The 14,318-nt window shown below is 37.6% G+C and overlaps 1 protein-coding gene across 4 annotated transcripts; it reads left to right on the top strand.

Moving 5' to 3' along the window:
• The first annotated feature begins 13 nt into the window (after positions 1-13).
• slc4a1ap (solute carrier family 4 member 1 adaptor protein) lies at positions 14-13,943 on the top strand. 4 transcript variants are annotated; one of them, XM_082143761.1, is made up of 15 exons: positions 14-361; positions 1,382-1,825; positions 3,463-3,658; positions 3,747-3,875; positions 4,875-4,935; positions 5,104-5,243; positions 6,823-6,983; positions 7,071-7,140; positions 7,222-7,414; positions 8,671-8,770; positions 8,901-9,090; positions 9,343-9,450; positions 9,608-9,687; positions 11,838-11,907; positions 12,843-13,943. In XM_082143761.1, exons 1-15 carry the CDS (start codon positions 20-22, stop codon positions 12,890-12,892), a joined length of 2,334 nt encoding a protein of 777 aa, XP_081999887.1. In that variant the 5' UTR covers positions 14-19; the 3' UTR covers positions 12,893-13,943. The 4 variants fall into 4 exon arrangements, with proteins under 4 accessions (XP_081999887.1, XP_081999888.1, XP_081999886.1 ...); XM_082143762.1 differs by having other exon boundaries at positions 8,668-8,770; positions 9,611-9,687; XM_082143760.1 differs by having other exon boundaries at positions 8,668-8,770.
• Positions 13,944-14,318: the final 375 nt, after the last annotated feature.

Below are 14,318 nucleotides of genomic sequence, written 5' to 3'. Positions count from 1 at the left end.
GTGTTACACCAAACACACCATGTCGGTTACTGAACACACGATGGAATCTGAACGCAGCGAGCAAATAGAAAATAATAAAACTGAAATAGAAACAGAGAAGAGTTTGGACCTTACCTGTGATAGCAAACAGCACATCAGCAGCACTAATGAAAACACAGATGATCCTTTTAAGAAACCGGTTATTTTCGCGGCTCCATCTCTCACGGTGAGGAAACCAGGAGGATCAAACTCAACCAAGAAACTCGCTGAAGAATTAAGATCAGAGAATAACGACACACATCTTAATACTAAACACCAGCCGACAGACACTCAGACTGACCCATCCGATCATCCATCATCCGAGAGAGCTGAGGCACAGAAGGTGGGTCATTGACAAATAAAAAATCATTTTATTTAAATTTCGGTTGTTAAATAACATTTCAAAGCGTTTAAATTCATATTTTGACTATTTTTATGTCAGGCGGTACTACCAAATATTTGTATGCATGTATACTGTAGTTGTACCACCTGACATGCAAAGTGTACCAACCTTCCCATTCTTGAAATGAGCAGTTTTTCCAGGATTTGAGAGAGATCTACTAACCTTTTCACTCTGCCACAAGGATTATTTGGGCTCCTCTGGATGATGCATTATCATGTATCATCTTTACTGTTATTACCTTGTAAAATCATAATAAGAGACATGTTTGCAGTTGTGTCACCCTGACATTTGAGGACATACAAATTGCTGGACAAAAAGTTGTTCAATTATCTCAACAGCTTTAATACTACTGATACATAAAAAAAAGTTCAAAAAAAATGTTTATTGAAAGGTTTCAAACCTAAAATGATGCTATAGCATTTAGTTTCCAATTTGTTGTTATTAGGACACCATATTAAATAGTTTTCTGAAATCTGTTTATTTGTTTGGACCGTTGCACCACCTGACATCTTGGGGGTTTAAGATAACGAAACATAGAAATGTATTATTTAAATATACTACAAATTTATTCAAACTAAGTAGGTTTTATAGAATAAAGTGATATACAGTACCAGTCAAAAGTTTGAAACATTAACATTCTTAATGTTTTTGAAAGAAGTGTCTTATGCTCATAAAGGATGCATTTATTTGATCAAAAAGAAAAACAATAATATTGTGAAATATTCTTACAATTTCAAATAATGGTTTTCTATTTTAATGTACTTTAAAATATAATTTATTTCCGTGATGCAAATCTGAATTTTCATCAGCCATTACTCCAGTCTCCAGTGTCACATGATCCTTCAGAAATCATTCTAATATGCTGATTTATCATCAATGTTGGAAACAGTGTATAAAATTAGTTTAAAAGGAAATAATGCACTTGGACACAAAAAGATGCATGTCATGTCATTGACCCAGGTCCAGCCCAAACCAAAAGACACCAGACCCAAGATCACTGCCAAACTACCTCCGGCGGGCAAGTTTCCTCCTGTCCCGTACACCGAGCCCCCGTGGGGATCTGTTCCTGACATCAGCTACTCGTTCGAGCTGCTGAAAAACGGGGCGATACTAGACGCGGTCCCGCTGACCCAGAGGAGTTACTTCGTGGTGGGTCGGCTGCCGGTGTGTGACGTGTCTCTGGAGCATCCGTCCATCTCCCGCTATCACGCCGTGGTTCAGTACCGGGGCACAGCCGGGCAGGACGGGGGCCTGGGAGAGGACAAGGGCTTCTATGCCTATGATCTGGGCAGCACTCATGGGACTTTTGTGAATAAGAACAAAATACCCCCTAAAACATACATAAGGCTCCGAGTGGGACATGTTATAAAGTTCGGGGGAAGCACGAGACTCTTTATTCTGCAGGTATGTATTTCTTAAAGGGATAGTTCATCCAAAAAAGGAAAATTCTGTCATCATTTACTCACCCTCAAGTCGTTCCAAACCTGTGTGAGTTTCTTTCTTCTGCTGATCACAAAAGGAGATATTTATATATATTATTATAATTTTTTCCACAATTTAGCACATATTACACACACAACCCAAAAACAACACACCAAACAGTAAAGACAATACCGCTAAATATATCGACAAGACATTAAAGAGAGAAAATAATAATAATAATAATAAATAAATAAATACAATCTACACTACCACAGTCTGTGGGTTAACCCTTATTCAATGTGGGTTTATCAATTTTATAGTCTCTATATAATTTAATACTAAGGACCATGTGGATTGGAAATCTTGCAGTCTTAAATGCCGTTTACTTGTTAATTCTTCAATGGGTAACAAGTCTATAATCTGCTCCAGCCATTGACCCAAAGTGGGTCCTGACTGGGAAATCCATGTAGTGAGTGTACATTTTTTAGCGAAATAAGAAAACATTGTAAACACACATCTTTTTGTATAGGGAAACTTATTTTCCACATCATAATTCAACAGATATAACTTAGGGCATAGCCATTAAAGAAAATAAAAAAATCCTATTGAAATCAATTGGGCATCAACTGTTTGGGATAGCTAAAAAATGTTTTAAAAGCTTCTTACACTGTTTAAAAGAAATCAGAGATATTTGGGTCCCACTTTATATTAAGTGGCTTTAACTACTATGTACTAACACTGAAATTAAAGGACAAGTTCGGTATTTTACACTTAAAAGCCCTGTTTTCAGATCGTTTCTGATGAAATAGAACGGTTAAGATTTGGGGGTGGGGACAGCAGCATGTGTCCAAATTTCAATCTTAACCATTCTATTTCATCAGAAACGATCTGAAAACAGGGCTTTTAAGTGTAAAATACCGAACTTGTCCTTTAATAATTTGATACAGTGGACTTATTGTGTACATGCATGTTTTTACATTGTACTTATATTTTAAAAGATTATAAATTAATTTATGTAATTACACTGTTGACCCTTACACCTTAACCCACCACCCTTAAACCGACCCAATCCACCACACCTGTCCCTAACCTTACCCGTGTCACACCTCAATAGCAGCAATGTGTTCTACAATACAACATGAACACAATAAGTACATTGTACTTATTTTTAGATCCAAGTACATAGTACTTAAAGCCACTTAATATAAAGTGGGACCGATATTTGTTGTAAGTGTTATTGGTCTACTGATATTTACCATGATACTGAATGATTACCAGATTAATTCACCAAGGTATTGACATCATACTTGTTCATAATACATGCCATTTTTTGTGGCTTTACAATAGTAACATAGATGTAGTAACTACGGTTCCACCAGAAACTGTAGTTACCAATATTATGTCATATTTTTGTGACTAAAAGTCCAGCAGTTAATGAAGTTCTGAAATTATTTATTTTATTTGAATGTACACCAACTCACTAATGATTGGTTGACCTGATAATTATTATATTGTTTTATTTGTATTCTTTTTAGTTAAGTAAATAACATGCTAATTTACCTCATGCTCATTTTGCTTGGACGTGAACATCGATTATACCAGATTACGTGTTTTCCCAGGGTCCAGAGTTTGACGAAGAAGCAGAATCTGAACTGACGGTGACAGAGCTCAGAGAACGTGCTAGAAAACAGAAAGAAGCGCTGGAGAAGAGGATGCTGGGAGATGGCTCAGATGAGGAGGAAGAGAAAGAGGAGAGTGAATCCAGCGCTATGACGAGAAGCTCCTCAGAAGACACTGGCTGCTCGTGGGGAATGGGTAACAATGAGAACAGATGATCCGTTATAACTACCTGCCTGTTTGTGGTGAACTTACACTTTGTCTTTGTTTGTTTTGTTTTTTTTAGATGAAGAGCCAGTGCCAGAAGAGGATGAGAATGAGGAGAATCCATTTGCCACAGAATTCCAGGAGGATCAGGAAGCTGCTTACCTAAAAGATCCTAAAAAGGCCTTACAGGGCTTCTATGATAGAGAAGGTAAAATATGAACTTAGGTTTGACTAAGGGGGTGTTTACACAACATGACTTTCAACTAAAAAACAGAAAACCTTTCTGTTAGCCGTTCATTTACACGACAGCCACGTTTTGCAGGCCTGGAAACACGAACTCTTGAAAACGGGTTTCAAAGTGCAAATTTTTGAAAGCGATACCGTTATCGTCTCTGTGTAAACTACAAAAACCTATGCGTATTACATGCCCAGTCTATCGACGCATAGTGTTTCTTTACGAAATAAGTGTCAAGAAGAGTGGAATATGTGCAAGAATAATAAGTTGTATGAAACTCATTCGGAAATGACTTTTTATCACTCTTAAAACTAGACTTGATCAAGTGGTCTACACCAGATGTCGTATGGGTCATACAAGTTTGACCCATGCTTTTTTGCTTAAAGGTGAAGACCCAACTTTATGTATGTTTTGTAAGATTCCCTTATCTGTCAAACATATTTTATTGGATTGTCCTGGACTTAATACAAGCAGAATGCTCTTTTATGAAGTTACTTCACTTAAGGACATATTTAATAAGATTATGCCTGAAAAGGTTTTGGATTTTTTTTTATCATATGTTAATTAAAAAAATATTTTATAATATGACTTGCTGTTTTTGTTTGTTTTGTGTTTATTGTATTTATATGATATTTGTATTTTTGTAATTACATTTTTGTCATGAAAATAGCTTTGAATGCTGACATGGCATTAAATAAAATAATCTGAATCTGTTTCTTTACGAAGTGACATCGCCAACTACTGGCCTGGCAGCAGAATACAGTCGTTTTAAGTCGTTTTCGTGGATCCGCGTGAACGGGGGTCGTTTTGACAACGTTGTCGTCTGTACTTTTCAAAAACACGCAAAGGAAAAACGTTTCCGTTTTCAGTGCATCGTTGTCGTGTAAATGTACCCTTAAATGTAATACATTTCTTTACCACACACATCCGTGAAGTCACATACGTGGATTTAACTGTTTATTTTCATTGCAGGAGAAGAACTAGAGTTTGAATATGAAGAGAAAGGCCATGGCTCTTGGCTCTGCAGAATTAAGTAATCACTTCATCTCTATTTGTAGCCAAACTACCTTTTTTGGTTTTATAGCAGTTTAGCACCAGCTCAGTGTTCAGTGGCTATATCATTTCCACTTATTAATAAATTATACAGGTGATTTTGATGACATTTATTTGGATATTTATAATATATTTCTGTGTGTTTTAGGTTGCCGGTGGATGATGCCATGGGCAGGCAGCTGATGTCTGAGGTGACCCACACCGGGAAGAAGAAAGACGCTGCCGTCCAGTGCTGTTTAGAGGCCTGCCGGATCCTGGAGGCTCGAGGTCTTCTGAGACAGGAAGCAGGTAGGCATCGCCAAAGCAGATTCAGGACTGGGCTCAGACTCATGAAGCGGTCAAATAAACCATTTGTTTAAAAAAATGGTCCCACTTTATATTAAGTGGCTTTAAGTACTATGTACTTGGATCTAACAATAAGTACAATGTACTTATTGTGTTCATGTTGCATTGTAAAACACTTTTGCTGCTATTGAGGTGTGACACGGGTAAGGTTAGGGACAGGTGTGGTGGTATGGGTAGGTTTAAGAGTGGGTTAAGGTGTAAGGGTCAACAGTGTAATTACAAATGTAATTACATAAATTAATTACAGCAGTAAATATGGGCAAGTGTGGGAATCGATACTGAAATATCTATACGGTTATCATACTCAACTTCTGCTCTATGGATACAATGAGACCAGCTGCTCTTCCTCTCTCTCTTCTCTCTGACAGCGAGTTGACACACACATGCCTCTCTCGTCTCAATCACTCCGGTTGAATAGTGCTGGTTTTACAGGGCCTGATTTTCGGCGTGGGATTGTGGAGATTGCGCATAATTTTACACACTCTGCGTGCGAGAGCGCACATAAAGCCGCCTCTCGAACAGCTCACGACAACCATATTAAGCTCTTTTTCATGGCTTATTGCGCTTACATGGTCAAATACACACAATTATGTCAAAATGCCCGTCTTGGCAAGTATTCACGCAAACACAGTCAGTTATATCTTTAGTAAATGTAAACAGTTGAGAAGGAAAACATGTCTATCTGTTTAGATCTTGTGCAGGAGCTCTTAAAGTGACAGCAGCCTAATATACCTGTTGCTGTCTATGTCATTAATGTTAATCAAACAACAAAAGGCAAAAAGAAAATCACTCACTGCTCTTGACTGAATAACTGTAATTTTGTAAGAATAAGGATTAATCTGTATTTAATTTTTACATTGAAGACCTATTCAAATGCTGTAGTATTTCTTACCTGAGTATTACTGTTAGACCTACCTGAAAAAATAAGCACCGTTTATTTCATTTGTATCTTTATTCTATTCTATTTATGTGTGCTATCATTTGTAATTTGTTCTTATTTTATTACTGACTGTTCACATTTTCAAAGTATGAAATCAAGCTCCTTGCAACAAAATTACCTCAGTGTAAAAACACACATACAGTGAGTGAGCAAACATTTAGGAGAGATAATTGTAAGGGTAATTGATCAATGTGAATAAAAGCCTAAATTAAAATCTGTTCATCATATAAAGCGATAATATCTCGTCATAAGACTTAGATTAAACCGCTCCATTCATATGGATTACTGTTACGATGTGTGAAGCTTGAAAATATTGATTACCTAGACTTTCAATGGATAGACAAAAAAATGATGGGATAATTTGAAAATGGGATTAAATATCGATATTTTTCAAGGTATTGTATCGGAATGAGAAATTCCAGTATTGTGATAACACTATGCACGCAGATCACATGTAAAGGACCGCTCAGCCTGCGCTCTATACAGTTTCATGACTGAACTAGAGATTTATATTTGTATTATAATGCCGACAGGTCAATGGACTTGCCCACTCACAAACATTCTATGTGCATCTCTTTACAGTGTCCCGCAAACGCAAGAAGAAGAACTGGGAAGATGAAGATTTTTATGACAGTGATGATGACACGTTCCTTGACCGGACAGGTGTGGTGGAGAAGAAGAGGAAGGAGCGCATGAAGAAGGCCGGAAAGATTCAGGAGCGTCCTGATACGTATGAATCACTGGTAAAGAATAGTTCTTTTGTGATTTATTATTACTCATGTCTTGTGTTAGCTGCACCTGGCATTGATGTAACATGTATTCTTTCTTAGCTAGCCAAACTGGCCAAGGTTGAAAAGGAGCTGGCTGACACTGAGAAAAGGCTCAGTTCTTCTGGGAAAGGTGAGGTGGTGAAAGTCTGCTTTTCCCTCCATATTTCGTCATGTGTGAGTTTACACTCCCTTGTTTGTTGTCCTCATTCAGGAGGCTCCAGTTCTTCCACAGAGGATCCTCTGGATGCTTTCATGAGCGCGGTACGGAGTGAGGTGGCGCTGGATGGGGTGGAGAGAAAGAAGCTTCACTTACATGTCGCTGAGCTGAAGAAGGAAGGTCAGAGACTGCGCAAGCTAGCGGAGCTGGCTAAACCTACCCAGATGCCCTCATTACAGCCCGGCGGGTGAGCGGTGTTCCCTCCACATCCACTGGGCATTTCAATATCTATCATCAGGCTTCCCACGGGTCCTTGAAAGTGCTTGCATTTTTTGTTGTGCAAGAAGTTTCCTGGAAAAAAATTCCATATTTTTCCTTCCAGGTCCGCTAATGTGTAATTTCGCTAACACTTCGTGGCCTATGCACACTAGCTTGCTTGGTTTACATTAGTTAGTTGCGCGCATTACATTAAGTGTTTCCCGTGTGAGGTACTTTGTGTTGTACGTTGCCATCCATGACGTTCACGCGCGCATCAAACTACTATGATGGTACTTCATCGTTTCACAGACACACCGTGAAACATTGCAAAAATAGGCTGAAACGATGTAACCGTGCTCTCACTGGAAATGTGTCCCCACATTAAGTCCTTGAATTTGAGGGTATTGGACCTGGAAAGTCCTTGAAAGGTCCTTGAATTTGTAATTAACCAAGGTGTGGGAACCCTGTACTATGTAGGGCCCTTTCTAGGGCCCTTTTAGAATCGCAGGATCCAGTCATAATTTAATTTACTTTATAACCCAGAATGTCTCAAAGTAGTGCTGTATGTATGCTTAATCAAATCGCAATATGGACTAGTGTCTGAATGAAAAGTTTCTGTTCTCCTAGTAAATGAGCGGCACAGTTTCGTCTGTTGCACGCACTCAACCACACGTTTAACTGTCTAACCATATGAGGACACTCCACAACGTGACAACAAGAGCTGCTCGGAGCGTTTCATTTCATAAAACTATCGTCAAATACACACAGAAACTCAAAGGTCTTCACTTCAACCCAACAAAATATAAGTTTTGTTTAAACTTGATGAAAATCCTGAAAGAGATATATAACTTTTTTTTTTATTTAAATTTTTTTAGCAGAATGTACTTCTCAAAGTGATAATTACAATAAAAGATTTAAAAGATTAATTAAATTGTTAGTTTATTCATGTATGGGATTAACACTGTTTTTGTTAATAAATGTGTTTGATATCAAAACAAAAGAATCCAGAAAAATTAAAACCGACAACACAGAATTTCTGGAGAACATAGAAGGAAAGCGCATTTCAAGGGCAGTAGTATTGCTCGTTTTAATTGATTACACATCCTTTAATTAAACCATTAATACGGAAAAATTTAAACAACATTTTTAATAGCATAACAAAAAACACGTAATTTGAGAAAAAAATAAAACTGATTTAATATGTGTGAATATTTTTATTTATTTATTATAATTTTTTTACAGTAGTCAGTCCACGGACTCTGAGAAACCCAAGAAGTTATATCTACCTATGTTTGGAGCCATGAAAGGAGGGAATAAATTCAAACTGAAGACTGGAACAATAGGAGTGAGTCTTTCCAAATTGAAATAAAAACAATAGATGGGTAATTACCTTCAAATTATTAAAATGAGTTAAATGTCTCTCTCTCTCTGTCTCTCTCTCTCTATCTCTCTCTCTCTCTCCCCTAAATGAGCAGACGTTACCCCCAAAGCGAGCCAATCTGCCTCCTGAGCTCTTCAATATGAAGGAACTGCCCCCTGGTGGTGAGAAAGAGGAAGAAGAAGAAGAAGAGGAGGAGGAGGAAGAAAACAACAAGACTGAGGCTGGTGTCATGGAGGTTACTCAGTCTGAGACGGCCAGCTCAGACAGCGCACACCACACTAATGGTTAGACCTTGACCAACATAACTACCCTCTGCCTTAACACTGGGTACTTAGGTACTCAAAATTACTAATGCTAGATTCGCAGTATAGAGTACATAGTGTAATTCTATATCTGACCACAAGTAGGCAGTGTTATGCTACTCAAAATTAGTTAAATGTGTGTTATTTGTTGTCTACCTTTGAGATTTGTTAACCTGTAATCCATAGGTTCATAGCTAATATGTATTATTAAAATATTTCTGTTTGTATGTCTAGAGAAAGAAGACCATGAGGACCAGCCTGCTAAGATAGTTACATCTCATGAAAAAGAGAAATTCAAGTCATCCCATCTTCACAAAAACAAAAGTGACTCTGCTCCAAAAGGTAGAAAATCACATATTCTGTGGCATAAATGTGAAGTTTCTTCCATTGGTCCATTGATTGCAGTTGCATTTAGTGCTGCTAACTTCACCTTTAAGTGAATAATAATGGTTGACAGTTATCTGATGCACTTTGTTTTAAATTATGATTCATATCCCAGCAGAAGGAGTTGACCATGATGTCTCAAATGATCAGAGTACTAAGAAAAGTACAAAGAAGAAAGTTATTGGCCCAAGCAGGGTAAGTTTTTATGTTAATGACTCACCTCAAGACATAAGATATGCATCCAAAGATTGTTTAACTAAAGTGATAAATAAACCATGAACGGTTTGTACCTACAGTGGCCCCAAAATATCAAACAAAGTGGCATTTATTTCAAAGAAACAAACAGAAGAACACCTTTCAAGCCAAACATTTTACAGAAATGTTATATACTGTTATAAATGAAGAAGAACAAAGTATTTGGACATGTTCTGGTTGTCAGACGAAATGTTCATGGTTAATATGATTAATTATGAGGTCACTATGCAAGCTAGAATAGCTTTTGAACTTTATATTCATTGAAGAATCCTGAAAAAAGAAATGTATCATGGTTTCAACAAAAACATTAAGAACAACTGTTTTGCTAAAAACAAGAAATGTTTCCTGAGCCGCCAAATCCGCATATTAGAGTGATTTCTAAAGGATCATGTGACACTGAAGACTGGAGTAATGATAAATGACACTTTAAAATAATATATTAATATAGAAAACAGTCCGAACGCCAAGAGAACACGACAGCGTTTATTGAGTTTCGTCTGCCGCTCTGAGACGCAAGTCATTTATGATGGAGGAAAAAAGAGCCACAGATTCTTCCTCGATTGCAGCAACTTCCATTTTTATTACAAATATTCTGCGCCAATTTCCCAAGAAGTGACTGTTTTGTTCTCTTGAACACATGGGAAGGAAACGCTGCTCCAATTTTGTCCATAAGTTGAATTCACAACATTGGATTGAAAGTGTATCTTTATCTTTAACTTTAACTTTCATCCTATATTCATTGTGCCGTTTATTTCCAAGGTATTGGAAAAAATTATATTTTTACAGCTTCAGACCTTCTTAAATGACAATCATATTTCTGAAAAGTTTCAGTCGGGGTTTAAATCTCTGCACAGCACAGAAACCGCTCTTATAAGAGTTCTCAATGATATTTACATGGGTACAGATTCGGGAGATTCCTTCATTTTAGTAATGTTAGATTTGTCTTCTGCTTTTGATACTGTCGACCGTACGATTCTCGTTTCTCGGCTGGAGTCTTGCGTTGGCCTAGGGGGCGAGGCTTTAAGCTTCTTCAAATATTTTTTAACTAATAGGCGTTTCTCTGTAAAAAGGGGACGTTGCTCCTCTTCCCTCCGAAAATGTATCTTGCGGTGTGCCTCAGGGTTCTGTCTTAGGTCCTGTCCTATTCTCCCTATATCTTCTTCCTCTGGGTTCTATTTTTAGGAAATGTCACTGTTATGCTGATGACATGCAGATTTATATGCCTTTGTCTAGACAGTGCTCTAGACAGTTTGACAGCATGTCTTGAGGAGTTAAAAGCTTGGCTCGCCAAGAATTTCCTATTTTTGAACTCAGACAAAACAGAAGTTACTGTTTTTGACTCCTCAGAAACCAGGCCAAGACATGATCTTGACCTTGGATCTCTAGATCTATTTATCTCTCCACAAGTACGGAATTTAGGAGTGATGTTAGATAGCTCCCTCAAATTCGACAAGCAAATTAGTGCTGTCATTGGATCCAGCTTTTTCTATCTTCGCTCTCGAGCGAAAATCAAGTCTTATCTTCCCAAGCGCTCGTTGGAGACTGCAATCCATGCTCTAATTACCTCGCGCCTGGACTATTGCAACTCCCTTTATTTTGGTGTATCAAAGTCCCAAACGGCACGCTTACAGATTGTTCATCAGATTGTGCGGTGAGATTCCTGAAGGGAAAGAGGAAATTTTGAGATCCCTTCATTGGCTACCGATACATTTCAGAATTGAATATGAAATTTTAATACGGGGTGGATAAATCTTTAAATGATTTAGCACCTTATCTGTCTGACCTACTCCATTTATATTCTCCCACTGGAAGTCTTAGATCTGCGGATAAAATCAAGGGGAACAAGCTCCCACTTTATATTAGATCGACTTCAAGTCATGTCTCAAAACTTATTTATTTTCTGTTGCTTTTAGCTTATAATGATTGTTCTGTTTTAAACTGTGTTCATTATTATTTGTGTTACTAATTTCTATTAGCTCTATTTTCTATGTGTACAGCACTTTGGTCGGCCAGTTGCTTTAGAAATAAACTGAACTGAAAGTTGGTTTTCTTGTGCCCTGATATTTCTACATTTCCACATTTATTTCTAGCCTCCTGTGACCATGTCCAAGCAATACCCCGAGGACGACCCTGACTACTGCGTTTGGCTTCCTCCATCAGGTACAAAGCTCCCCTTCTTCATCCCTGTTGGCTGTGATAGTATTAAGTCATATGAAACCGTACATAGAAATCAAGAAAATCAAGCATTAATCTCAATTTACAGGCCCTCGCTGAATGCTAAAAATTATTTTCAGCGATTTATTAGCTTTTTTTGATCTTAGGACATTTCAAACACAGTTCTAAGATTTCAGAGGATTAGAGACTTTGCATTGTGGGAAAACACATTAATACCCGGCCAAAGAGTTTACTTTAAAGTCACAGGGTTATTACAAGAGAAGGTTCTCTTTATTTCTTTTTTAAAAAAAATCAGTTTCTGCCAGAATCCACTTTTATTCAGCAAGGACACATACATTTTTTTATTATTTTTTTAAAGAGACAGTACAATATCCTTTGTTATATTCCATAATCCTTTGTGTGTGAATCCTTTCTTGTTGACCGAATAATATTAGAATATTAGATTTTATTAAAATTTTTCAGAAAATCTAAACAATTTCTATTTACATACTTGATAAATGTCCCTAATGGATAGAAATAAGGGTAACGCATTACAATATAAGGTTCATTAGTTAATGAATTAACTAGCATTTAACTAATAATGAGCTGATACATTTTTTACAGCATTTATTAATCTTTGATCATCTTAGTTAATAAAAAATACAGCTGTTCATTGTTAGTTCATGTTAGATCAGGTCCATTAAATAATATTATTTATAGTTAATGTTAAAATTAACATCAACTGAGATTAATGAATGCTATTTTCATTGTTAGATCATGTTAACTAATATACAGCTAACAAATGTAGCCTTATTGTAAACCAAATAAAGTCCTGTCCTACATTAGTTTGCTTTGCATTGCATTTCTTTGACTAGACATTTAAGCGGGTGACACTAAGACATGATTGTGTGTGTGTGTGTGTGTGTGTGTGTTTTGAACAGGTCAGTCTGGTGACGGTCGGACACATCTGAACGACAAGTACGGATACTAAATACAGAAAGTGAAGACTTCCTCACTGAAAGGGAATCAGCCCAACCGTTCATCTTAGTCTTTGGGAGAGCGCAGATTGATCATCTTCTCTCTGTGTCCTTTTTCCCGACTTTATACTTCATCTGCAAACAAGGAACGTTGTGACTCGAGTAGCTCAGATGAGCTGAGATGTTTCTAGCACTTGGTAATGGAAACAGCTTAGTCTTGTGACTGATTTTCACTTCCCTTCGCCCAATTTTCATTAAAATGCAATCGTTTTCCACACGTGGTTTGGGGGCCAAGTTGCCAAGTCTAGTTTTGAAGTGGAGACTGCTTAAGGTTTGGGGGAAGGATCTGTTTGCAGGGTTGTGTTCATAGGCACTTACTTGACTGGTTATTCTCCACGCTAGCATAACAAACTGTTTTAGTGGTCTAGAAAAATGAATTGTTTTTCTGCTTTACCAGTTGGAATATATTGGTTTTGACAGTGCATTTGCTTCAGATGCATCATGCCAGTCACTTATGTTTTAAGCACTGCTGTTGTTGACAAATCTCTCCACGGTTTGCTGTTCTGGGATCATTTCACCAGCCTTAAGCGGGCTCTGTAAACACTCGATCCGCTGTTCTGGGTCACTCTCTGAGTAACGGCGGACTCCCTCCTCAGTTCGGCTCCGTATGGCGAGCGAGCGCTCCTGTTGGATGCGGTTCTGTTAAGAGAGAGCCGGCTTTACCAGCCATCTGGACACTTGCTTGGCATTCTAGGATTGGGAGCAAGCTGTTAATGAATCAGTCTATGTGTGTGAGCTCTGTGTACATTATTTGTGTGTGTGTGTATTCGCTTCTCTTGATATTAATGAAGAGTGACTCAGTGTTGGTGATGTGTTGGCGTGTCCAAGGAAGGATTAGGCCCCCCACGTTTCGCTACTACGCGCTGGTCTCTCCCTCTGTTTATCCAACTCTTTTAATGCTCTTGAGTTCTCCATTGTTTGGAGAGCATGATTAGTCGCATACAATATGTGTATTTTGTTACGTATATTTTGTAAAATAAACAATTTTTTCCTGCGTCTCGCCAACATGGGGGCGTGTGTTTGAATGTTTGGGTCATAAAGTTGTAATCAAGTACATCAACTTTTGTAAATTATCAACTTTTCTGAATGACCTATTGTACACAATCTGCTACATGCCTTCTGTAATCTGATTGATAGTTTATACATTTTTAGCAAGTAAAAGGCCTTTTAGTATGATTCTAAACACGTGGTATACGGGCTTGACATTAACTTTTAGTTACGAGCCACTCAGCATTTTCACTGGCCACAATTTTGACATCAATATCATGGGGGAAAAACTTATTTTTTAATAATATCTTACAATTTGGCTGCAGATAATATATCTGCAGCCAAATTGTAAGATATTATTAAAAAATAAGGGGCTGCTGTCCCTTTAAGACC

Source organism: Leuciscus leuciscus (assembly GCF_965113295.1).
Source record: "Leuciscus leuciscus genome assembly, chromosome: 17".
In the NCBI taxonomy this organism is placed as follows: Eukaryota; Metazoa; Chordata; class Actinopteri; order Cypriniformes; family Leuciscidae; genus Leuciscus; species Leuciscus leuciscus.
This window is presented reverse-complemented; position numbering and strand designations above follow the sequence as displayed.

What these genes read in the sequence shown, in the direction of transcription:
- slc4a1ap (XM_082143760.1), top strand. Translation starts at nt 20, where the DNA reads ATGTCGGTTACTGAACACACGATGGAATCTGAACGCAGCGAGCAAATA. An exon ending in TGGCTGCTCGTGGGGAATGG is followed by an intron (nt 3,659 to 3,746) that starts GTAACAATGAGA and finishes TGTTTTTTTTAG; the next exon opens with ATGAAGAGCCAGTGCCAGAA. An exon ending in TCTTGGCTCTGCAGAATTAA is followed by an intron (nt 4,936 to 5,103) that starts GTAATCACTTCA and finishes TGTGTGTTTTAG; the next exon opens with GTTGCCGGTGGATGATGCCA.